Source organism: Hypanus sabinus, chromosome 8 (genome assembly GCF_030144855.1).
Source record: "Hypanus sabinus isolate sHypSab1 chromosome 8, sHypSab1.hap1, whole genome shotgun sequence".
NCBI lineage: Eukaryota > Metazoa > Chordata > Chondrichthyes > Myliobatiformes > Dasyatidae > Hypanus > Hypanus sabinus.
The window spans coordinates 106,374,503-106,401,722 of NC_082713.1; the positions used below are offsets into that span (position 1 = coordinate 106,374,503).

Consider the following 27,220-nt stretch of genomic DNA (forward strand, 5'->3'; position numbering starts at 1 on the left):
TCTCCTATTAGATGTCCTCATCTTCAGCCCTTCACCTCCTCATAACCCTCTCCCCCACCTACCCAACTTCACCTGACATCTGCCAGCTTGTACTCCTTCCCCTCCCCCACCTTTTCATTGTGGCATCATTCCCCTGCCTTTCCAGTCCTGATGAAGGGTTTCGGCCCGACATTGATTTCCCTGCCCCTACCTGCTGAGCTCCTTCAGCCCTTTGTGTATATATTCAGTTTGTTTACCTTCGTGACAAATTATAAATGGTCTTTCTGAGGTCATATCGTATCCGATGAACTCCGTATCTTGAGCAAGAAATTTCACTAATGGTATTGAGGTGGTGGGAATACAAATGTCCATGCTTTGAAATCTGGCACACGCACGCTCTCCTAGTTTCAAACCTGCTTCCTCTTCTCCTAGACCACGCAATCCTCACTTCCGTCACTCTTCTTCAAGCCCAAGCGCCCACAATCTCCTGCTGCAGCTGGGAGTCCAACTTCTTCCGGACATTGCGGGATATCTCAGATGCTATACAAATGGAGACTGTTGTTGAAGAATGGCCCAGAGCCTCACCTTGCCAGTGGGAAGGGGCTCAAGAGGCAAATTAGTTCACTGGGTGAACTCTCGGTAATTTTTCCACCGTCTGACGCAGTGCCGAAAGCCAATGATCAGCAGAATTTATCTTCCATTAATATAAAAAATAGACCAAATTAATCCCTGGAGTTGCCTCTTCAAAAGGAAGGAAAAGGCGTTTTTGTTTTAAAGTCGATTTTATTGTCATATGTACATCTACTTACGCATGGGTGCAATGAAAACCTTACTTAGGCAGTTTCATCAGCACATAGCATCATATCAGCAGCACTCACAAGAAAAACATTAATTAAACATAAATTATACACAATTTTACTGTAAGGAATGCAATAAGAACAAAGAAACAAAGTTCAACGTAGTACAAAGTTATTAAAGTGATCATAGTGTTGCCATGCTGGGGATTGTGCACCGCGCACAAAATGCTGGGGAAATGCAGCAGGTCAGGCAGCATCAGTGGAGGGAATAAACAGGCGATGTTTCAGCAGAGACCCTTCATCAGCATTGGAAAGGAAGGAGGAAGAAGCACAGGAAGGTGGTGAGGGGGAAGAAAGACAATCTGGCAGTAAGACCAGCTTGAAGGAGGTGGTGTGTTAGTGGGAGAGGGGGATGATGTGAGAAGTTGGGATGTGATAGGTGGAAGAGGTAAAGGGCTGATAAAGAAGTCTTCTGGGGAGGAAAATGGACTGTGGACTGTTTAATTTTCTCTGTAGATGCTGCCTGTCCTGCAGAGCTCCTCCAGTATTCTTTGTGTGTTCCTCAAGAGTTCCGGCATCGACAGAATCTCTTGGGGCTGGGGTTGTGTCAGTTGCTCCAACAAGCAAATGGTTGAAGGGAAGTAGCTGTTCCTAGATGGTGGTGCTGGGACTTCAGGCTTCTGTAACCCTTCCCGATGGTAGCTATGAGAAGATACCATGGCCCAGATGGGTGGGGTTCTTTAATAATGGCTGTTGCCTTCTTCAAATATCAACTTTATTCACCCATAGCCATTTACATGTATTAGCAACTTGTTGCTGTATATTGATGCGACATGCAACAATTGCTGTCGGAGTTCAGAGTTCAATCCTGGGGGGGTCCTCTGTAAGGAGTTTGTACTTGTGGAATGTGTGGGTTTCCTCCCATCGTCTGAAGGCATACCAGTTAATACTGTAGGTTAATTGGTCACTGTAAGTTGTCCCGTGTCTAGGCTTGGGTTAAACAGGGGTAGCTGGCAGCACAGCTCAAAGGGCTGCAAGGGCCTATTCCGCCCTGTGTTTCTAAATAAATAATGAAAACAACAACATTCAATGAGTATAAAGAATTATATAAAAATAAAGTTGGAAGTACAGAATAAAATCTGCATAAGTACCTAAGTATCCGCATGTATTTACAATGTAAACAGCATTGTAAAGGCAGTTTGAAGGGTTTACAGTGCAATGTAATGATTGTAGGTGGGCAGGGATGATGTATTGGCCTGAGCACAGTATCAGCTGTGGCCTCTTACATTCGTGAGTGTTTGACTTCACGGTGATGCGGCCACAGAATACTCTGATTTGTATGTGTGTTTGCTTCCTCAGCAGGACATTGAAGATACAATGAACACAGCACTGAATGAACTGCGGGAACTGGAGCGCCAGAGCACGGCCAAGCACGCGCCAGACGTGGTCCTGGACACTCTGGAGCAGAAGAAGGGCAGCCTGGCCTTGGACTCTCGGAGCCCCCAGCGCTCCACTGCGCTGCCCAAGAGCACCGAACCACCTATCCGGCGCAGCACGAGCTCTTCCAGCGACCCCGTGAGCACCTTCAAGCCCGTCCTGTCGCCCCGGATGGGGGTGCAGCTCAAGCCCCCTGCCCTACGGCCCAAGCCTGCAGTTTTACCCAAAACCAACCCCAGTGTGGGACCACCATCCTCAGTTCAGTCCTCCACAGATAAATCTTGCACCATGTAAAGAAAGTTAGCCTGACTTGATATTGGATCAACATCACTGGCAAGGATAAAGCCAGGAATATTGATATTGTAATGTTTATAATTGGAGATGTATTCTTTCAGTGTTAGAATATATGTCTCAGTAGTTAATTAACAGGGCATTTGAATTCCATCTCAAACAGGACTGTTTTGATGTGCATCTTAGCAAGGTTAACAAGACTTGAATCTTATGCTGCAACAGTTTACTTTTTTTAAAAAACTAAAAAGAGAAGAAAGTTAAGGGGGGAGAAACATCAAAGCTTCCCCCACCTCTTCTGTTCAGGCTGATAATTTAAACAAGGAGAGGAATGGCTCAACGTTTTTCTTTTCTTCTTAGCTGAGAACTGATGGGAAAAGGACTCATTGTTAAAGCAGCCTCGATGCTTTGAGTTTGGTAATGACTTCTCTTCCTTCCTGCATTCTGTGAACATTCCTTTGGCCTTGCTGATGGGTTTGCAATGGAATAAGCCGCCAGATAACCACTCGATGAACTGCTGTAAGCGGTCATTTTGGGAATGTGCTGATATCTTTCCTCTCCTGTTCCCTCAGCCTCCTGCATAGGCTGTCCATTTAAACCCTATGCTTGCGCCACAAAGAAAGTCAATGGTCTGGTTTATGTTGAAGAATAAACAGGGCCTCCCCTAGTCCAGAGAGGCTGCGCCCTCTTGTCTTGCCAATGCTTTCTGTGCTGCTGCTGGAAATTGGAATCATGAACAGAATATTCTGGAAATACTCGTCAGGTCAGGCAGCATTTGTGGAGAGAGAAACTGACTTGGAGTTTCATAAGAACTGAGACAGTTTAGCCCTACAAGTCTGCTTCCTTAGTGAGCCAAGTTCTTGTGGGAATTCAGTGATTTTGAACAGTGATTTTGGCTTTGTGTTCTTCAGCCTCATGCTCAGTTGATTTAAAAATATTTATTGCATCTTGGTCTCTGTCTTCTGTGGCCCCAACGTCCCACCATTCTCTAGTTCCCATCTTGCTCTTCTTCACTCCTACAGAGCCCCTCAAAACCTACAAAACAACCCACACTGCAAATCACCCAATCTTCTCCAGCTGGGAATGATGCCCCAAAATGCATCAGGAGAGGAACGTCTTCAAGGGGAAGGAAAATTAAAATAACCAATAAATTCAGTCATCTCTAGGCTGGTATAGGGAATCCCAAGAGTTTGCCATCAGTTGATGATGAATTGACACGTTCTCTGATTTACAGCTCACTCATGGCAAAACCATTGTTGTATTGGAAGGTGATGCAGTGAGTAGACCGACTGCCTCATACCTCCAGAGGCCTGGGTTCAATCGTGACCTTTGTTGCTGTGCATGGGTGGAGTGTCGGATCTCGTTTTGAGGTGACACTGAAGTGTTGTGATTAGCATGGCGCTATAACAGCACCAGCGAACGAGCTCAGTTCCCACCATTGTTTGTAAGGAGTGTGCTCCGGTTTCCTCCCTCATTCTGAAGACCTATGCATTAGTAGGTCCATTGATCACTGGGTGTAATTGCGTGACGTAGGCTGACTGGGTCAAAAGGGCCTGTTGCCGTGCTGTATCTTTAAAAACGGGTTGTACGGCTCCGACTCTATCCTCCACACAGCAGCTACTTTGAGGAATTAGTTGCATGCATACAATGCAGTGCCTCGCTTCCATACTCCGAATGATCAACACGTCTCCCCTTTACCTCCTGTGCTGCATTGCTCCACGATCTGGTTGGGCCCAGCTTTTAGAGCAGTATAAGAAACTAGCTTGTCTTTTCAGATCACGATAACTTCACCTTAGACAGTAAGAGATGAGCTGAAGGGTTTAAATTTACCTCTGTGGCAGTGAGAGTTAGCTAGCCAAATAAGTTATATTTTTAAAAATTTAGTTTTAATTCAAAATAATCTCCATATCCCGTATTCCCTCTACCTACCCTTCCATTCTTCAATATGATGCCCACACTGAGTTATCTAGCAAGGTACCTTGGTGCTCCTTCTCTGTCCCTTCCTCCCATGGTCCACTCTCCTCTCTATCAGATTCCTTCCTCTCCAGCTCTTTACCTTTCCTACCCACCTGGTTTCATCTGTCACCTTCTAGCCATCCCCCTTGCACTTCCCTCACCTTTTTATTCTGGTACCTTTCAATTTCCTTTCCAGTCCTGAAGAAGGGTCTTGGCGTGAAACATCGACTTTGTTCATTTCTGTTGATGCTGCCTGACCTCCAACTCTGTGTGTGTGTGGGTGGGTGAGTGTGTGTGGGTGGGTGAGTGTGTGTGTGTGGGTGAGTGTGTGTGGGTGAGTGTGTGGGTGGGTGGGTGAGTGTGTGTGTGTGTGGGTGGGTGAGTGTGTGTGTGTGGGGGTGGGTGAGTGTGTGTGTGTGTGGGTGAGTGTGTGTGTGGGTGGGTGAGTGTGTGTGTGTGTGGGTGGGTGAGTGTGTGTGTGTGTGTGTGTGTGGGTGAGTGTGTGTGTGGGTGGGTGAGTGTGGGTGGGTGAGTGTGTGGGTGTGTGTGTGTGTGTGTGTGTGGGTGGGTGAGTGTGTGTGTGGGTGGGTGAGTGTGTGTGTGTGTGGGTGGGTGAGTGTGTGTGTGTGTGGGTGTGTGTGTGTGTGTGTGTGTGTGGGTGGGTGAGTGTTTGTGTGTGGGTGGGTGAGTGTGTGTGTGTGTGGGTGGGTGAGTGTGTGTGTGTGTGTGTGTGGGGGGGGTGGGTGAGTGTGTGTGTGTGTGTGGGGGGGGGTGGGTGAGTGTGTGTGGGTGAGTGTGTGAGTGAAAGGGATCTTCATATTTTTTGCTCCAAGATATCCTGTGACTTCACTATCCGCCCTTTACAAAGGCCTTGATTGACCCCAGTGTGACTGCCTGATCCATTCTGATCAGTTTGGAAGAAGATCCCTCAATATCTCCTCACTTTGACTTGACTACCCTTTGAAACATGTTTGAACACAATTATTCATGTGACTCATTTCTCTGGTGTAGAATGCAGGATAGATATGTTCACACAACCAGGCTTCACCAAAACATCCCAGTAATATTGGCCCCCTTTTACTCACTATGTGCTTTAATAAGCTTAGAACTACATTGTTTATAAATGTGTTTAACCATTCACTCAAACTCAGATCAACACAAACAGGTCCTCTGGGGGAGCAGGGGTGGACTATGTGGAACCAGGTTTTATCGTGCATAAGTCAATCTTTAATCCCCCACCATCTGACATACCATATGTGTGTTGAGTTCACATACTCGTTGCACAAAGCTTTTACCCTTCTCCTGCATCCGGCAATTCGAGAAAAACTTTGCACTGTTGTTTTCAAGGATCAAAGATAACTATGTTTTTCATTGGTTACCCCGTGTGTTGCTCCCAGAGATTTTTTGATGCAGAACAGTGTTCCGCCCCCCCCCCCCCCCAGTCAGAAGTATTTGTGAATGATCCACTAGTGATCCAGTCCAGCAAGCCTGAACCAGCAGATCTCCCTTTAACCACTCTACCCCAATCCCTCTACAGCACCTGCAGATATTTCATTACGTTTAATGTCAGGGAAATGTATACCATATACATCCTGAAATTCTTTATCTTCACAAATATCTCAGAGCAGTGCCCCAAAAAATGAAAGACAGTTAAACATCAGAACCCCCAAACCACCCCCCAGCTCCCCCCTCCCACGCACAAGCAGCAGCAAAGCAACAAACTTCACACCCCCACCAGTAAAAAAGCATCAGCACCCTCCACCGAGCACTCAAGGTGCAGCAAAGCAACAATAAAAACACAGACTTGCAGTTCCCCAAAGACTACTCGTTCACCCGGTCATTCGACATACCACAGGCTCTATCTCTTCCTAAAGAGGGAAAGAGAGGTTCCCGTTTACCAGCAAGAGGGGAGACATGACAAATAACTCGCTGATTTACGATGCTAAAAAGTCTGTTGCGTTGCTTTTTTCTTTCTCATCTACCTCCAGAATTCTACTCATGATACAGTTTTGTGGTATCCAAGGGTGATAATGTTTCAGAAAGCTGGGTTATTGAGTTTTCTGTCTCCCTCTCTCTCAATCCCTCCATCTCTCTTCTTCTCCCTTTCCCTCTCTCTTTTCCTCTCCCTCTCCCCCCACCAACCCCTGTATGGGGTCAAATGAAGAAGCCCCTCCTACAGCCCTGGTAACCCTGATGTGGTCTGAGACTGGAATTTATCTGCAACAAGTCAGCTAAACAGGGCTCACGCTCTCTTAACCTACGGCAGGGCCTGGCGTCTCACTCCTGTTGTGTAAGGGTCTGCCTGCTCGATATTTCACTGTACTGCCTACCTTGGCTTCTGAAGGACAGCCTCAGAGATTACAGTCATAAAAAGCTAGTGTATCCAATATCTGCTAACGGATTTTACCTGGACGTTTACCTTCAGATATATGTTCATTTTTGTCTGTTTTAATGAATGGAATTTAGTACTTTTTGAAACTTTTTATAGTTTCCACCTTTGTGTGGCCTTTGAAACAAAGGCCACACAAATACTATAGTATAGAGTTTACGTAAATTAATTTAAAAACAAATTGTAAATCAGCCACAAAGGATTGCAACTTTGTACTGCTCTGAGATTTGTATATTCAACTAACAAATATACTGGACTATAAAAATACTCCTTGTGCATTCTATTTAGCAAAAACAATGTATAATAGAAGTTAATAAAGTTAATAGAGGTTAATAAAGTTTTCTGGGTGCATTAGCAGGATATAATACATAGTTCAAAGCTGCTTTTAACTGCAGCTTGTGGATTTTTAACAGGTAACTGATGACGGCTACAGACACACTACAACATACCATCTGCCTATTTCAGTATTGCATTTACTGCCATCTGAGTTACAGATAGAGTGCTGTGACCTTCTTGTGTCAATGTACATCTGTAGTATGTACATGTGAAAGTGCCTTTAAGCCTTTAGAGGAACTTGAGCTTTGGTCTACTGTTGCATTTCTGTTTTCATTTCTCAACCAACTTGGTAGTTTAAAAGAAAATGCAGTTGTTGACAATGTACCGCTGATCAGTTGTGACAATGCACTTTTGTGTATAGTACTGTACATCTGGCATGTAGTGTTACCAATTTCAGTATACCTTCAGATTTGTTCTAGAAGCATCTTTCTAATAAAGGAAGTTGATCCATTTCTTTTGATCTTGTTTATTCAAACGCCTCTTCATCTTTCTTTGAAGAAACTTGCAACCTCATTTCCAATGCATGAGTTTTCCCATTTGGATTGATTGGAAACCAAAAATACAATTCTGAAGACACGAGACAGTGCAGATGCTAGAACCTGGAGCAGAAGAAACCTACTGGAGGAACTCAGCATTTCGAGCAGCATCTGTGGGGACAAGAATTGTTGATATTTCAGGTTGCATCCGGACCCGACACATCAACAACTGTTTTCCCCAACAGACACTGCCCGACCTGCTGATTTTCACCAGCTGATCTCTTGTTGCTCCAGAATGCAACAATAGCAGCCTCTTCTGTCTCCAAGCTGCAGGTCAGGCAAAGGGATAGTTGACGTTTTGGGTCGAGACCTTGCGTCAGGACTGATTGTCAAAGGGTCACAAGGCAGTATAGAGGTGTGGCAGGACCTAGCAGGTGATAGGTGGATCTAGGTGAGGAGGGATTGACAGATTGATGAGGCAGGTGGGGCAAGGAAGGGTAGACAGTCAAGACAACAAAGGCCTGCACATTATGGAATTTTTAAAGAAAAGCAAGTGAACCCCTCCAGATCTAGTTTGTTCAACTGTTTTTGATTTTCTTCAACAAGTAAAACTCAATGCCAACTATAACGGACAAACTGAAGAACTTGAACTTTGCTTTCAAACTGGATGGTGTGATCAATGCTAAAATGGTCCATTTTATCTGCCGCAGGAATTTTCAGCCATCATCTCGGTAGCAGTGTACATCCCACCTCAGGCAGGTGTCAAACAGGCTCCTGATGAACTGAGTGACGTAATAAAAAGGCATGAAATGGCTCACCCTGATGCCTTACCCATCATTCTGGGGGATTTTAAACAGGCCAGCTTGGAAAAGGTCTCCAAATAATTATTACCAACATATCATTTGTGGAACCAGAAGAGCCAAGACACTGGACCACTGTTATACTGTGCCAACCCATGCCTACACCTGGCTGTGCTTCTACTCCCTGAGTATAGGCAGAGACTAAAGACCGCAGCACCAATAGTGAGGACCAAGAAGGACGAGGGGGCACAGGAGCATTTACAGAATTGCTTTGAGTCGGTGGAGTGGATAGTATTCAGAGATTCAGAATGCACCACAGTTGTTACTGACTTCATTAAAACATGCAGACGAGTGTGTGCCTATGAGAACATACAGTACTTTGCTGTATATTTAATGTTTCAATAATATTTGATTAATCGCATATGGTTTTATTAAGCATTATTGTTCATTTAAATAATTAATTATGGGTTATATGTAAGAATACGTTAATTGTATCATGCTATCACATGATACGCGTGCACTTCACTTAAACTCACATTTCAGACTTTCATGTATTCTTTTGAATTAATCTAATGTCCTGAAGTTACAGAACATAACACTGGTGACAAGGTATTTTTCAGACAAACCCAAGATGGTTCAAGCGCAGTGTGACATTCGAACTACAAAAAATAGGGTAGAGGAACATTGAGTAAAATGCACAGCCCAGCACGAGCAGTGAGATGGCTGAGCTTTAAAATAAAGCAGCACAGCACATACTCTTCAGAAGGAAAGATGCAATTGAGTTTTTAAAAAAAGGTCTGAAAATGGAAGAATTCAGAATTTCATAAAGAGTGAGTGCTGGGTGATAATAATCATTTTTTTCCAAATGAGAAGTGGCTGGCTGCATTGATGAGTTTGATTACCCAATGGGTAATTGACTCATGTATACTGAGCTACTGGAACAGTATTTGAAGCAAATGAAATAGCCAGTGAGGTGACCAAGGTTGCTGCTTATGGATTTTAACCATATAACAATTACAGCACAGAAACAGGCCATCTCGGCCCTTCTTGTCTGTGCTGAATGCCTACTCTCACCTAGCCCCACCGACCTGCACTCAACCCATAACCTTCCATTCCTTTCCTGTCCATATACCTATCCAATTTTTTTTAATGACAAAATGGAGCCTGCCTCTACCACTTCTACTGAAAGCTTGTTCCACTCAGCTACCACTCTCTGAGCAAAGAAGTTCCCCCTCTTGTTACCCCTAAACTTTTGCCCCTTAACTCTCAACTCATGTCCTCTTGTTTGAATCTCCCCTACTCTCAATGGAAAAAGCCTATCCACGTCAACTCTATCTGTCCCCCTCATAATTTTAAATACCTCTATCAAGTCCCCCCTCAACCTTCTACGCTCCAAAGAATAAAGATTTTGGGTTATAATCTCTGGACACTTTTTCAGTCTATTGGATTTTATATGCTCCGTTTTCACCATTCTTCCTCATTGTTTTTCTGTGGGGCAAGGGGATTTGGGTGTCAATATTTGGGTGAAATACTGCATTTCGTGCAGGGGAGACGGAGGTTGATGATCGGGTTGGTGGATTTGTTGTTTCTCTCTGAACTGACAGCTTTTCTTTGTTTCGTGGCTATCTGGAGAAGAAGAATCTCAGAGTTGTATAGTACATACATACTTTGAAGATGAACATTTGAACCTTTGAAAAGCGACTACCAATTTTGCTGAGTTCGTTGGGTTTAAGGGCATACAGTTTGCTTCGAAGTTTGACTGCCACAACCAAACCATCGGATATGAGCTTTGCTGCTATTATAAAAGTGATGTAGGAATATTTAGAATCAAAGCCATTGTTGATTGCAGAACACTTTAAGTTTCATTAGCAGAATCAAAAGGAAGGGGAGTCCATTTTGGTGTATGTGGCTGAATTTAAGAGATTGTCTGGGTATTGTCAGTTTGGCTCAATGATACACTGAGAGAACATTTGGTTCGCGGAACCTGAAAAGTAAGTATTCAAAAATGGCTCCAAACGGAAGCACATCTTATATATAAAAGAACAGTGGAAACCATCGTTTCAATGGAAACTGCAGCCACAACTGAAGAATGAAAGTGAGTGTGAACAAAATTGCAGCAGCTATAGAAACTGGCCTAGCCAAACAAATTGTGTAACCATTGTGGCAGGGACTCACAAACATCAAACAGATGCAGGTTTAAAGGCAAAACTTGCAGACAATGCAACAAAGAAGGTCATATCGAAAGTGTGTGTTAGGCTGACAAAAATAAATGGTCTGCACAGAGAAGAGAAAAAGCTAAAAAGTCAAGTTGGAGTTTCAAAAAGATCACTAATCTGCATGCTGGTGATTAAAAATCTGATAATGATGAGAGTGACACAGGATTGTGTAGCCTTGAGATTTACAATGTGAAAACTAGACATGCAATATGGCTTATGCCAGAAGTGAACAACAAATTAATGAAAAAGGAATTGGATACTGGCTCAACTGTTTCAGTCACTCCACAAAATGAGTTTGAATAGCATTTCAAACATACCAGACTGAAGCCTACAGATATCCAACCAAGAACTTATACTGGAGAAAAGATAACTCCTATGGGAATGACATTCATAACAGTGAAATACAACAACCAACAAGCTACATTGAGCTTGTATGTGGTAAAACCAAGAGAACCAGCATTTGTGAGGGTGTGATTGGCTGAGACAACTTCAACTTGATTGGAGATCCATGCATGCAACATCCCCTGCAATGAAGTCATCTGAAAGCAAATTAATTGATGCCACAACAATCTCCTTGCTAAACACCATGAACTGTTGTCAAACAGAGGGCAAACAGGTGTAGGTGCCAACCTCGGTGCCTTTGATTGGAAAGTAAGGAGCACACTGCTCAGAGGAATCATGAAAGTGTTCCAACTACATTTTGTTTTAGGTGACAGACCTGAGAAAGTTTCTGAGAGGTTAATCACTTGCAAAATGCAGCTTGATTTTAAGGAGCTTCAGGAAAGCTGCAAACGTTCAGCTTGTGTACAGTTAAAGAACCAGGATTTATTAGTGCATGAACTTCAAGTGGAAGACAAAAACTCGCTTGTAAAAGTAGATGCAAAGACCCACAAGGGTAAGAAAGCCTCCACAGTGATTAAATCTTCAGGCCTGAATGGGACAATTTATAATTTACTATGCTGTCGACGTCTGTATATAGTTGTTGCATTATATAATACATTGTGTATGTAGTTGAGGTGCATCTTTTATTGAGTTGAAGTTTATAGCTAAGTGGGGGAGGAGTGTTGCGTATTTAATGTTTCAATAGTATTTGAGTAATCTTGTATATACATTGATTAAGCATTCTTGTTCATGTAAATAATTCATTATTGTTACATGTAAAAATATGTTAATTGCATATGTTATCATGCTACCACATGATACACGTGTACCTTGCTTAAAATAAACTCGTAGTTAGACTCACATTTTGAACTTCCATGTCTTTTTTTGAATTAGTCTAATGTTTAGAAGTTAAGAAACATAACCTGAATCAAAAGTCTTAGGTGAACCAGGAGGTTCGTAGTCTACTGAGGGCTAAATCTGAGACATTCAAGTCTGGTGACTCGGGGCTAAACAAGAAGACCAGGTTCGACTTACAGAGGGCTAGCTCAACAGCAAAGGAACAATTCTGAATGAGGTTGGAGGTGGAATCGGATGCATGTCAACTCTGGCTGGGTTTGCAGGCCATTACTTCCAACAAAGTGAAACCCAACATGAACGGCAGTGATGCTTCCCTCCCAGACAAGCTCAATGCCTTTTATGCTCACTTTGAAAGGGAGAATATAACTAAAGGGAGGATCCCTGCAGCACCTGGTGACCCTGTGCTCTTTGTCTAGGAGGCCGATGTCAGATTGTCTTTCAAGAGGGTGAACCCTCGCAAGGTGACAGGTCCCGATGAAGTAGGGCTCAGAAAGCCTGTGCCAGCCAACGACAGGTGTGCTCAAAAACAACTCAGTCTCTCATTGCCACTGTCTGAAGTTCCCACCTGCTTCAAAAGGGCAACAATTATGCCAGTGCCCAAGAAAAGCAGGGTGAGATGCCCTAATGACCATCACCCAGTACTTTGTATATCTATGGTGATGGTGTTTTGAGAGGTTGTTTATGGCTAGAATCAACTCTTGTCTCAGCAAGGACCTGGACGCACTGCAATTTGCCCATCGCCACAGCAAGCTGCACAGAGGATGTGATCTCATTGACTCTTCATGTGGCCTTGGGTCACCTGGACAATACTAATACTCATGTCAGGATTCTAGTAATTGACTACATCTCAGTGTTTACACAATCATACCTATAATTCTGATTGAAAAGCTCCAAAACCTGGGCCTTTGTACCTGCCCCTGTAACTGGATCCTTGATTTCCTCACTGGAAGAGCACAGTCTGTGCGGATCAGAAATGACATCCCCTCCTCGCTGATGATCAACACTGGTGCTCCTCAAGGATTTGTGCTTAGCCCACTGCTCTACTCTTTCTGCAGCCATGACTGTGTGGATAGACACAGTTCAAATGCCATCTATAAATTTGCTGGTAACAGAAATATTGTTGGCAGAATTTCAGATGATGATGAGAAGGCATACAGGAGCGAATTATACCAGCTGGTTGAGTGCTATTGCAGCAATATCGTTGCTCTCAACATCAGTAAGACCAAAGAACTGTTTGTGGACTTCAGAAAGGGTAAGACGAGGGAACGCGCACCGGTCGTCATAGAGGGATCAGAATTGGAGAGAGTGAGCAATTTCAAGTTTCTGGGTGACAATATCTAACCTAGACCCAACATATTGATGCAACTATGAAGAAGGCATGAAAGTTGCAAACTCAGTCAGCTCCATCATGGGCACCAGCCTCCTTAACATCCGGGACATCTTCAAGAAGTGATGACTCAAAAAATTGGCATCCATCAATAAGGACACCCATCACCCAGGATATTCCCTCTTCTCTTTGTTACCACCAGGTAGGAGGTACAGAAGCCTGAAGGCACAGACTCAACGACTCAGGAACAGCTTCTTCTCTTCTACCTTCTGATTTTTGAATGGAGATTGACCCCATGAACCTTACCTCATTACTTTTTTGCACTACTTATTTAATGTAACCATTATATATATAATTCAGTTTTATTATTTTGTATTGCAGCATTTTGCTGCCTCAAAAACAACAAATTTCACCAGATATGCAGGTGATATTAAACCTTATTCTGATTCTGAGGGGTGAGTGAAAGAGGAGAAAAGAACAAGGGTGTCTGTTGTTACATGAGGGCAAAATGGAAATGCTCGGTTAACCCCGTGGGTGCTGCCTGACCTGCTGAATGTTTCCAGCATTTTCTGCTTTTGCTTCAGGCATCCTTTTGGTCTCCAGTTATAACCTTCGTCTGGGTTGAAAACCTATATGAGAACTGGAAAGGAGGGAAGATGGGTTTAAATTGCAAAGAAAATGGGAGGGATGGATGGGATATTTATTTTTATTTAGTTATTTAGAAATACAATGTAGAACCAGCCCTTCCAACCCACCAAGCTGTGCCACCCAGCAACCCACTGAATTCACCTTCACGGGACAATTTCCAATGACTGATTGTCCTACTAACAGTGTACTTTTGGACTGTGGGAGGAAACCGGGACACACTCATAGGAAGGACGTACAAACTTTCATACCCAGAACATCAGAGCTGGATCCTGAACTTTAACAGCCCAAGCTGTAACAGTGTCATGCTAACCACAATGCTTCCATGGAGCCCCATAAAGGGAATAAGGTTCGGGCCTGGGAGGGTGATAAAAAATTGTAGGTATGTCCTTGCCATTGGACATGGAGTAAAGGAGGTTCAATATCACAGAGATTGAACCCATGAACCTTACCTCACTACTTTTTTGCACTACTTATTTAATTTAACTATTATATGTATAATTCAGTTTTATTATTTTGTATTGCAGCATCAAAAATGGCCACCTACAGATAGAAAACAATTTAACAGCAGATTTTAGAAAGATAGAAACATAGAAGACTGCAGCACAGAAACAGGCCATTCGGCCTCTTAGAGTTATTGATGGTGCATCAATTTTCTTAACAACGATTTAAAACATGGAACAACTTTTACGACCCGACAGACTGGATATTGACCCTCAATCTCCAGAAGCCAGCATCACTTTTGAACTCTGGCTTGCACGCTTCCAATCGTACCTGGAGGAGATTCGAGTGATCGAGCCTGCCACGATGCACAGAGTTCTCCTCTCCAGGGTCAGTCTGCGGGTCTACTCCCTGATCAGGGACCTGCCGACCTACCAAGGGGCACTGGATGCCCTCAAAAGACAATACCTGCAGCCGGTGAACACCATCTACGCAAGACATCGCTTAACGACACGGCAGCAGCGGGCAGGAGAGTCGAGCGGGGAGTTTGTCTAAGCCCTACAGACACTCGTGCGGGCCTGCGACTGCAGGGGACTGATGGCGGAACAGCATGCGGAGCTTCTGGTATGAGACGCCTTCGTTATGAGGATCAGGTCAGTGAACGGGTGCCAGCAGCTGCTGGAACACGCCGATCTTACCTTACATTCGGCAATCGAGCTGGCCGACACACTGGAGGCCGCTCTGCACAACGCTGACGCTGTCCAGGTGCGCGATCTCCCGCTGGCCTCATGGACGCCACAGACCCCACAACCTGCCAGTGAATCGACCTCGGCTGCTGCCAGTTGCGAGTCCGTGAAGTCCCCACAACTCACCGGCGAATCGGCCGTGGCTGCTGCCAGTCACACGTCCGTGCAGTGTTACTTCTGCAGACTCGAGAAGCACCCCTGAAAACGCTGCCCGGCCTGAGAAGCTACCTGCTCCAGCTGCGGAAAGAAGGGGCATTTCAAAAACTGCGAGTGGGTTTGAACAGCGCCGCGTGCAACACATGGGGGTCGCCATCTTGGTCGCCACCATCTTGCCTGCCCGCCGTGTGCAAGACATAGGGGCGGCCATCTTTGTTGGTGCCACCTCGCCCCGCCTCCGACCCATGGGTGCTTACCGGGCACCAAGACGGCTATGCAACTCTGGCCTCCGTGACCCTCGAACAAAGCGCCCCACACCAGCTTGCAAGGTCAATGATGGACATCCTGGTGGAGGGGCACAGGACTAGTTGCCTGTTTGACACGGGGAGCACTGAGAGTTTTATTGACAGTGCAACGCTGCGGACTCGTGACACGGCCGGTAAGCCAGAGGGTCACCTTGGCTTCTGGGTCGCATTCCACAGACATCCAGGGGGGTTGTGTAGCGACATTGGTGGTGCAGGGCACAGAATGTCGGGACTTTACATTACTGGTCATGACTCAACTGTGCGTGCCTGTGCTATTGGGGCTCGACTTCCAGAGCCACCTCGAAAGTGTGACTATGGATAATGATGGGCCCCTCCCACCAATCACTGTCAGAAATCCCCAGTTCTGTGGGAATTCATCACATACCCCGCTACTGCCCCTACACACACACCGACCCGCACATCCCACCCAACACCATGCCAACAGCAGCGCTACTGACACCACTTGCAGCCTCTCCACCCTCAAGATCCCTCCCCCACCGCTGTTCGCCAACCTGACCCCTGACTGTAAACCTGTGGCAACTAAAAGCAGGAGGTACAGCGCGGGGGACAGGGCCTTCATTCAGTTGGAGGTGCAGCGGCTGCTCAGGGAGGGGATCATTGAGCCAAGCACAAGCCCTTGGAGGGCTCAGGTGGTTGTTGTTTGGAACGGACAGAAAAATAGGATGGTCGTGGACAATAGCCAGACCATCAATAGGTTCACGCAGCTTGACGTGTACCCCCTACCCCGCATCGCGGATATGGTCAATCAGATAGCTCAGTACAAGGTGTACTTGACCATAGATCTGAACTCCACTTACCATCAGCTCCCCATTGGCCCGGAGGACCGCCCCTACACCACCTTCGAGGCGGGTGGCTGGCTCTATCACTTGCTGCACGTCCCCTTCGGTGTCACGAATGGTGTCTCTGTCTTCCAGAGGGAAATGGACCGGATGGTGGACCAGTGCCAACTGAAGGCCATGTTCCCATATCTGGATAACATCAACATCTGCGATCATGACTGGACAGATCACAACACCAACCTCCAACGATGTTTACCTATAACAGGGACAAGTGTGTGTTCGGAACCACCTGACTTGCTATCCTTGGGTATGTCGTGGAGAACGGGGTCATTGGCCCTGATCCCGACTGCATGTTAGAACTCCCTCTTCCCACCGCCCTCAGAGCCTTCAAAAGGTGCCTGGGCTTCTTTTCCTATTCTTTTCCTTATTCTTTTCCTATTACACCTAGTGGGTCCCTCACTACGCAGACAAAGCCCCCTGGTCAAGTCTACCACATTTCCCCTCTCTGCCGAGGCCCGCGCGGCCTTCAGCCGCATTAAAGGGGACATTGCCAAAGCAATGATGCATGCGGTGGACAAGACCATTCCCTTCTAGGTAGAGAGTGACGCCTCCGACTTTGCGCTGTCTGCTACCCTCAATCAGGCAGGAAGGCCGGTAGCATTCTTTTCTCATACCCTTCAAGGCCCTGAAATTTGGCGCTCTGTGGTGGAGAAAGAAGCCCAGGCCATAGTGGAAGCTATTAGGCACTGGAGGCACTATCTCGCCGGCAAAAGGTTCACCTTGCTGACCAACCAGCGCTCAGTTGCGTTCATGTTCAACAACCAACAGCGGGGCAAAATCAAAAATGATAAAATTTTTATTCGAACTCTCCACCTACAACTATGACATCCTGTACTGAGCCCCCTGATGCCCTATCCTGGGGAGCGTGTGCCAGCATGCAGCTCGACCGGCTATACGCCCTCCATGCAGATCTTTGCCACCCGGGGTCACCCAATTTTACCATTTCGTGAAAGCCCGGAACCTGCCGTACTCCCTTGAGGACATCAGGACAATGACCAGGGACTGCCAAGTCTGCTCTGAGTGCAAACCGCACTTCTACCGTCCTGAAAAGGCACAACTTATCAAGGCCACCCGCCCCTTTGAGCGACTGAGTGTTGACTTTAAGGGCCCCCTTCCCTCCACCGACAGCAATGTCTATTTTCTTAACATAATCGACAAGTACTCACGGTTCCCCTTTGCCATCCCCTGCCCCGATACCACTACCACGTCTGTCATAAAGGCCCTACGCCAGCTCTTCACTCTGTTTGGGTATCCCTGCTATATCCACAGTGATAGAGGGTCCTCCTTTATGAATGACAAGCTGCGCCAATACCTGCTGGCTAGGGGTATTGCTACTAGTAGGACCACGAGCTATAATCCTGGGGGAATGGACAGGTGGAGCGGGAGAATGCCACTGTGTGGAAGGTCACACTCTTAGCCCTCAGGTCAAAGGGACTGCCGGTCTCTCGCTGGCAGGAGGTCCTCCCCGAGGCGCTCCACTCCATCCGCTCCCTGTTATGCACGTCCACCAATGCCACCCCTCATGAGCGACTCTTTTCTTTTCCCACGAAATTTGCCACTGGGACCACCCTACCGGCTTGGCTGATGTCCCCAGGGCCAGTGCTGCTCCGGAAACATGCGAGGAGCAATAAATACTCCCCGATGGTCGAGAGGGTTCACCTACTTCATGCGAACCCCCAGTATGCCTACTGATGGTCTTACCTGATGGGCGGGAGAACACGGTCTCCGTCCGTGACCTGGCACCCACAGGAGCACCAGACCCCTACCCCGAACACTCCATGGTGACTATGAATCCCGTTCCCACCGAGGTGTATACCCACGAGACACCGCGCACACCAAGCCCTACACAGACTCCTCATGACACTCCCATACCGGGCGCCTCGCACACACATGAGGGATTACTGATGCCTAATGGGCTGGCACTGCCAGTCAGGCCGGGGCCAGCACAACCACCGTCACCGCTACAAGCGACGGACTCGGCCGCCTGAAAGACTTGACCTGTAAATATACTTGTCAGAAACTTCGCCCCATGGGGACTCTCTTTTAAAACAAAGGAGGGGTGAATGTGGGAAACTATGTATACCTGTCTGGACATGCCCATCTGCTGACTGCTCCTGTGGCTCCTCCCACAGACCCCTGTATAAAGGCTATTGGAGGCACTGCTCCTCCCTCAGTCTTCGACATGTCGTGCTCCCCTTTTCGCTGTTAATAAAAGCCTATCGTTCACTTCCAGTCTCCTAGAGTTATTGAGCAATACTCCAGATGTGACCTAACCAGAGTTTTGTAAATTTGCGACATAACTCCTGGTTTTCGAACTCACTAATAAAAGCAAACATTTCATAAGCCTTCTTAACCACCCTATTGACCTGTGTAGCCACTTCCAAGGAACTATGGACTTGGATCCCAAGATCCCTCTGCTCAACAACACTGCTAAGGAACTTACCCTTAACAGTGCGCTGTCTCCTTGCATTTGCCCTATTGAGGTGCAACACCTCACATTTATCTTGGTTAAACTCCATCTGCCATTTCTCACCTATATCTGCTGTGCAGGTTGACTCTGTGGTTAAGAAGGTGTACGGTGCATTGACCTTCATCAACCGTGGGATTGAGTTTAAGAGATGAGAGGTAATGTTGCAGCTTTATAGGACCCTGGTCAGACCCCACTTGGAGTACTGTGCTCAGTTCTGGTCGCCTCACTACAGGAAGGATGTAGAAAGCATAGAAATGGTGCAGAGGAGATCTACAAGGATGTTGTCTAGTTTGGGGAGCACGCCTTATGAGAACAGTTTGAGTGAACTCAGCCTTTTCTCCTTGGAGCAACGGAGGATGAGAGGTGACCTGTTAGAGGTGTACAAGATGATGAGAAGCGTTGATCGTGTGAATAGTCAGAAGCTTTTTCCCAGGGCTGGAATGGCTAGCACAAGAAAGCATAGTTTTAAGGTGCTTGGAAGTAGGTACAGAGGAGATGTCAGGGTAATTTTTTTTACTAAGAGAGTGGTGAGTGTGTGGAATGAGCTGCCAGTGACAGTGGTGGAGGTGGAAACGATAGGGTCTTTTAAGAGACTCCTGGATGGGTACATGGAGCTTAGAAAAATAGAAAGCTATGGGTAAGCCTAGGTAGTTCTAAGGTAGGGACACGTTCGGCACAGCTTTGTGGGCCGAAGGGCCGGTATTGTGCTGTAGGTTTTCTATTTTCTATGATCTATATTGCACTGTATTCTTTGCCAGTCTTTTGCACTATTCACAACTCCACCAATCCTGGTATCATCCACAAATTTACTTACACACCCATCTACATTTTCATCCAGGTCGTTTACATACATCACAAACAGCGGAGGTCCCAGCACCGAACCCTGTGGAACTCCACTCATTACAGACATCCAGCTCGAATCAGTCCCTTCAACCACTACCCTCTGCCTTCCATGTACAAGCCAGTTCTGACAATGTGCTGTAGACCCCATGCATCTTAATCTTCTGTTCTAAGTTAAAATAAGAATAGAAAAATAGCTAGGTAACACACAGAAAATGCTGGAGGAACTCAGCAGGTCAGGCAGCATCTATGGAGAGGAATCAACAGTTGACATTTCAGGCTGAAACCTTTCATCAGGACTGGGAAGGAAGGGGGCAGAACTTAGAATAAGAAGGTGGGGGGGGGGGGAGGAGGAATACACGTTGGCAAGTGATGGGTTAACCAGGCTGAAGGTGGGTGAGGGAGATTAACAGACAGACAGACAGATTCTACCTCTAAGTCAAACTCTAATCATTGTTTGCCTTCTTGATTATAACACAACTTCTAGTGATTGGTGAATCCAATATCCATTTGTTCCTCTATCCCTCCTGAAATTGAAGATTGCAAGTGAAAACTGACTTTTCCTATTTTTCCTACTGAAGTGCCCTACCCCTTATTTATCTGTGTTGAATCTTTATTGTCAATTGTTCAAGTTGAATTATCAATCAATATACATGATTATACATGTGTACAGTGTTCCCCTGGGGCCAAAGTGCAGCACACATGACCAAGAGTGGCACAACTAGCCTAATTAGTTCTGCTTGTGCATGGCTGTAGTCCTGACTCAGCTTGTTCTTCCACTGAGTGAACTGCAGAGGGCAGCACTGAGCAAACACCAAAGGCAACATGGTGGGCAGCACTGGTGGAAGGGCCCAGGGCCCAACCCAGTGCAGACACCAGCATGGCATCTAGTTGGTTGCTCTACCTTTATTGATGTCTTCCTGAGTACTGGCTACTTCCTTTTGCCACTTCATTCCCCCCACCGAGGAGGATGTTAACCCTGGCTGTGGGATTCCAGAAGAGTCATTGTCACAGAATGTGGGATAAGACATTCAACACTGAGAAGAGGAAAACATTTAGTTTAGAGATAGAGCGCAGTAACAGGTCACCTGCACCACCCAATTACACTCGTGTGACCAATTAAACTATTAACCCGTGGATCTTTGGAATGTAGGAGTAAAGCAGAGTGCTCGGAGGAAACCCACTCGGTCACGGGGAGAATGTACAAACTCCGTACAAGCAGCAGCAGCAGGCATTGAACTTGGATTGCTAACCGCTACACTATCATGCCGTTCTCTCATCAGCAGGTGACCCTGTAGAGTCTCTCTACCATGGAAGGTGGTGAAGCGAAGGCACTGAAGGGATAAATTTCTGGATGCATAGGGGAAAAGGATCATAGGGAGAGAGAGGGAAACGGGTATTGAGATGGTGGACCAGCCATGGTCCTATTCAATGGCCTATTCCTGCTCCTACTTTCCTGTGTTCAAAGAAATCAAAGAATATGGGTTAATGTGGGAAAGTTACTGGTGATGAAAGATGACTACAGACTAATTGAAAGGCAAAGCAGGTACACTAAGTTCTTAAATCATTAATGTAAGTTATCAGCATCTGCATTTCCAGAACTCACAGAGCACAAACAATAGTAATTACTTGAAGCCACTGAATACTGGAAGTAGATGCATTATTGACAGGAGTTTTAATAACTAGCATTTATTGATTTGGCAAACAGTAATAAAATTTTAAAAATCCACCCCCGAAATGAAAGTAATTATAAAACCATTATACACGAAGCCTCTCTGTTGTATTTGTATCAGTAACAACTGTTGACCTTAGCTGCCACCGCGGATGTTTATCATCCAATATCCTACTGGTCCATACAGAAATTTTAAACAAAGGAATTGCATTTATATAATACATAATTGTATTCCAAAATGCTTTGTAATCATTTACCTGATGCAATGGAGGGCCTCCTTGCAAGAGTAAGTTCCCATAAAAGTATAAACACAAGAGATTCTGCAGATGCTGGAAATCTAGAGTGACACCTACAACATGCTGGAGGAACTCAACAAGTCAGGCAGCTTCTATTGTTACTTCCAATAAAAATATGACACATTCCCACAAAATATCCCTTCAGCTTCTCAGAATAGTGCCTTGACATGTTTTTGCATTAGAGCAGATAAGATCACTGACTTTATTCCTCTCCATAGATGCTGTCTGACCTGCTGAGTTCCTCCAGCACTTTGTCTGCATTATTTTCCATAACAATATGACGTTCCCATAAAATTATACCATTGGCTTCTTGAATTAGTGCCTGAGATACATCTGCACTAGATGAGATGGGATTGCATCACACTATGAAAGACAGCATCTCCTTCAGCTCATCAGTTCGTCAGCACTGAACCAAATACAGGCTAGATTTTGTGATCAAGACTTTCAGATGAGATCTAGAACCCACAAGCTTCTTTTTTATGGCAGGTAATATACAGTAATCAGGAGAAATGTACATAATTCATAAACACTGACATTGGGTTGGGGCTTCACTTTAAGGAAGCTGGCTTGATGTTATGTAAGGATTTTTAGTGTGCTTTTGTGTGTAGGTTTTGAAGTTCAATAAACAATGTTTCATTAAACATAAAACGCCTCACTTCTTTTTATTTACAGAAACCTACATTGGCGACCATGTTGCTCTAGGACGATTCCAGAGTTACTGAACATGGCGGCCAACCCAGTTGTTTTGAAACTGCTGGAATTTTGGTAGCAAAATGCTGTTACTTGGTTTGTACAAGCTGAGACCCAGTTAACGCTGTGAGAAATCACCAACAACACTAAATATTTCTACATGGTAGCATCGCTCAGCAACACCATGGCTGTGAGAGCAGTGAGTCTACAAGAACACGCGCCTGAACACGATAAATAGTGATCGCTGAAAACTCGCCCTTTACAGACTTTTGGACTATTGGAATCAGAGGGCCAAACGGTTGCTCTTCTTACCTGGCCTTGGCAACGTTGAGCTGTCAGAGCTAATGGACAATGTGCTGTCTCCCCTGGGAAATCACCATCCTTGTTTTATTTTTAAAGAGCTCTTCATGCAGCAAATGCCTGACCAAGTCCAGTAAGCCTCGATCATGCACCCGTGAAGGACCTTAGGGAGCTTGGTAAAATGGCTGATGGTCTACACTCAGCCAGGCAGCGACGCATCATTCCTCCTCCTTTCCCTGTCTCAACAGGCTCGGTCAGCAAGGCCCATCAACGTAAGGACGCCCGCGGCTGCGAAACGGACGACGCCAGGCCTGTGTTTTTTGACTTTAGTGTGAATGCTAGGAAGAGCTGACTGCTTGCAGCTTCAACTGTGCCAGTGCATCGGGACATCAGACGTCTGGGAACGCCGTGGGTTCCAGCTGCCAGAGACATCTACTGTTCATTAGACACCCTTTCACACCCTTCCTGTGTGATCCGGGTGCTCAAGTGAGTGTGCTGCTGGCATCGCCTATCGATGAGAAGGTTAGAGCGAGAAAAGCTCACTGGAGGCCGCCAACGGCAGCGGGATTCAGACTTACGGGACACAATGGGCTCTGCTTCAGTGGGTGATGTTACACATGGGACTTCATCCCGACTAGAATGACCAGACCGTGGCTCAGTGCAGATTTCCTGTGTGCCCAAGGACCATTGCTTGATCTTATGAACTGATGGCTGGTAGATATCAAGGACTTTGGGTCATTACCCTGCTCCCCCAGTAAATACCCCACAACGACTTTTCCAAGTGCATGCACCACCACATGTGAGTTTACTCGACTGCTGGGTGAATTCCCAAACCTCACCAAGCCCACATTCTCCACTACAGTCACAAAACGTGGGTTCAAGCACCACATTTCCAAACTGGCCTGCCAGTCCACAACCCAGAAAAGCTGGCAACCATGAAGGCTGAGTTTGCCAACATTGAAAGACTTGGCATTGTATGCCAGTCGAATAGCTCCTGGGCTTCACCTCTCCATATGGTCACTAAGTCCAATGGTGGTTGCTGCCCATGTGGCAATTACCGATGTCCTTATGAGACCACCACCCCTGATCGTTAGCCAGTCCCACACATCCCTGACTATTCGGCATGTTTAGCTGGAAAGCTAACTTTTTTCCAAAGTCAGTCTAGTTAGTGGCGACTATCAGTTGCCTGCGTGCTTGGAGAACTTTCTCAACACAGTTGTGATAACCCTGTTTGGCGTTTTTGAGTTTCTGCGCATGTCATTGGACTGGAGAACGTAGCTTCCAGCGGCTGATAGACTCCGTATTAAAAGACATAGATTTTATTTGTTGACCAGGATGACAAGGTAGTCGCCCGTGCATCCAAATCCGAACACGTATCCCATCTTTGCACACTTTCCGCGTGCTTAAGCCAACATGGGTTGATTATTAACCCTGCTAAATGTCAGGTTGGGCTGTCAACTGTTGACCTTCTTGGCCATCTCATCTCCCCAGAAGGTGCGAAACCCCTCCCATCAAAAGTAGCTGCTATTATGAATTTCTCACAGCCCAACATTACCAAAAAAACTACAGGAGTTTTTGGACATGGTGAATTACTTTATTTCTTTTTCCATCTTTTCATTATTGTCATTATTATTAACAACAAAATAAAATTGGTACATAGATAATGGGATTACAAATGTACATATTTCAATTAACTATAAAAGATTACAAAAACAATGATTACAGTATAAATGAGTATTCCCACATCGTAAATGATACAATATACAAATAAACAAGGCAAACCTAGGTGTATCATAATATAAAATAAAAAGAAAAAATAAAAAGGAAAAAAGAAAAAAAAGAAAATTTATTATGCAAAAACTAATCTAAAAATCAAATAACGAATAGAAGAAAAAAACAAAAAAGAAAAAAGAGAAAATAAAAAAGAGAAAAGAAATTTTAAAAAAGGGCTGTTTATAATATCTCACAAAAATACAAAATCATCAGTGTCGTCAACTCCGATCCTCTTGACATATATGAAAGCAAAACTGGAAAATCAAATAGGTCTGGAACAGGGTCCTATTACATCATATGAAAATATTGAATAAATGGTCTCTATATCTTTTCAAATTTAGTAAAAGTGTCAAATACACCACTTCTAATTTTTTCTAAGCTTAAACATAACATAGTTTGAGAAAACCAATGAAATACAGTCGGAGGATTAATTTCCTTCCAATTCAACAAAATAGATCTTCTAGCCATTAGTGTAAGAAATGCAATCATTCGATAGGCAGAAGAAGATAAATGAAGTGAGTCCACCATTGGTAAACCAAAAATTGCGGTAATAGGATGGGGTTGTAAATCAATGTTCAATACCGCAGAGATAATATCAAAAATATCTTTCCAATATTTTTACAAAAGCAGACGCGACCAGAACATATGAGCTAAAGATGCTATTTCAGACTGACATCTATCACAAATAGGATTTATATAGGAATAAAAATGAGCCAATTTATCCTTGGACATATGTACGACCTTAAACTGTATTAATGAATGTTTGGCACATATAGATGATGTATTAACTAATTGAAGAATTCTATCCCAATTCTCAATAGGAATACTAAGGTTAAGCTCTCTTTCCCAATCATTTTTTGTCTTATAAAGGGGCTGTGAACGTATCTTCATAATTATAAAGTTTTGATATAAGCCCTTTCTGAAAGGGGTTTAATTAAAACAAATTCTCCAAAATACATGAAGACACAAAATTTGGAAAAGTAGGAAGTACAATATTTTAAAAATTCCTAATCTGTAAATATCTAAAAAAATGAAATCTAGGCAAATTATATTTATTAGATAATTGCTCAAAAGACATAAGACAATTATCCAAAAATAAATCAGAAAATCGTAGTAATCCCTTAGTCTTCCAAGCCGAGTAAGCTTGGTCTATAATTGAAGGGTGGAATAAACAACTGGATACAATAGGAATATTTTAAACAAACTGAGTTTGTTTTTTAAAACAAAAAATTTCCGAAATTGAAACCATATACGTAAAGTATGTTTAACTATCGGGTTGTCAATTCGTTTCGGCAATTTAGAAAGAGCAAAAGGGAGAGAAGTCCCCAAAATAGAACCCAGTGCAAAACCTGGTACCGATTTAATTTCCAGGCTCACCCAATGAGGGCTAAAAGATCCATCCCAATCTTTCAACCAACATATCAAATATCTACTATTAACTGCCCAATAATAAAATCTAACATTAGGCAATGCTAATCCACCTTCCTTCTTTGCCTTCTGTAAGTATATTTTCCCTAACTTGGGATTTTTATTCTGCCATATATATGAGGAAATTTTTGAATCAACATTAGTAAAAAAAGATTTCGGAATAAAAATTGGTACCGCTTGAAAAATATATAAGAACTTAGGTAAAATAACCATCTTAATAGTATTAATCCTACCTATCAGAGATAAAGATAATGATGACCACTTAGTAAACAAGCGTTTAATCTGATCAATTAAGGGTACAAAATTAACCTTAAATAGGTCTTTATGTTTTTTTGTGATTTTAATCCCTGTAAATAAAAGAGTCATTAACTAATTTAAAAGGTAAGTTTCCATAAATTGGGACCTGTCTATTTAAAGGAAACAATTCACTCTTATTAAGATTTAATTTATACCCAGAAAAATCACTAAATTGAGCCAACAATGATAAAACTACTGGAATGGATTTCTCAGGATTAGAAATAAATAATAATAAATCATCTGCATATAAAGATAACTTATGAGTATCTGTCCCACGATTAATACCAAGAATATCCTGTGATTCTCTGATAGCAATTGCCAAGGGTTCTAAAGCAATATCAAATAATAGTGGGCTAAGAGGACAGCCTTGTCTAGTGCCCCAAAACAGACGATAAAAGGGAGATCTTTGATTATTAGTAAACACCGAGGCTACTAGAGTATGATAAATCAGTTTAATCCAGGAAATAAATGTCGAACTAAAATTAAACTTCTCCAACACATTAAATAAGTATGGCCATTCAACTCTGTCAAATGCTTTCTCCGCATCTAATGAAATAACACATTCTGAAGTATTATGTGAAGGAGTATACACAATATTCAATAACCTCCTAACATTAAAAAAAGAATAATGATTTTTAATAAAACTGGTTTGATCTTCTGAGATAATTTGGGGTAATACCTTCTCCAACCTGGATGCAAGTAACTTGGAAAAAATCTTGGAATCTACATTCAATAAGGATATTGGTCTATAGGATGCGCAATCAGTAGGGTCTTTATCTTTCTTCAATATTAAAGAGATCGAAGCTCTATAAAAAGATTGTGGCAAATTGCCCAATCTAATTGCTTCTTCAAAAACCTTATATAACCAAGGAGAGAGAATAACGGAAAAACATTTTAATAATTCTGCTGTATACCCATCCGGACCAGGTGCTTTCCCTGAATTCATGGAGGAAATGACCCCTTTGATTTCTGCATCAGTCATAGGAGCTTCCAATATTGAAAGATCATCTGGTGACAATTTTGGGAAATTCAATTTCCCAAGAAAATCACACATGGTACCA

The 27,220-nt window shown here is 44.2% G+C and overlaps 1 protein-coding gene across 7 annotated transcripts in view; it reads left to right on the forward strand.

The window, feature by feature from the left end:
• srgap1a (SLIT-ROBO Rho GTPase activating protein 1a) overlaps positions 1–4,813 on the forward strand; it is a 317,376-nt gene extending 312,563 nt beyond the window's left edge. For 3 of the 7 annotated variants that reach the window (XM_059977536.1, XM_059977541.1, XM_059977540.1), the window contains exon 22: positions 2,136–4,812. In XM_059977536.1, coding sequence (XP_059833519.1) covers positions 2,136–2,507 — 372 coding nt within the window. In that variant the 3' untranslated portion in view covers positions 2,508–4,812. Of the gene's footprint in view, positions 1–2,135 lie in introns of all 7 variants that reach the window. The other 4 variants (XM_059977537.1, XM_059977542.1, XM_059977543.1 and 1 more) reach the window with 3 other exon arrangements.
• The last annotated feature ends 22,407 nt before the right edge of the window (positions 4,814–27,220 follow it).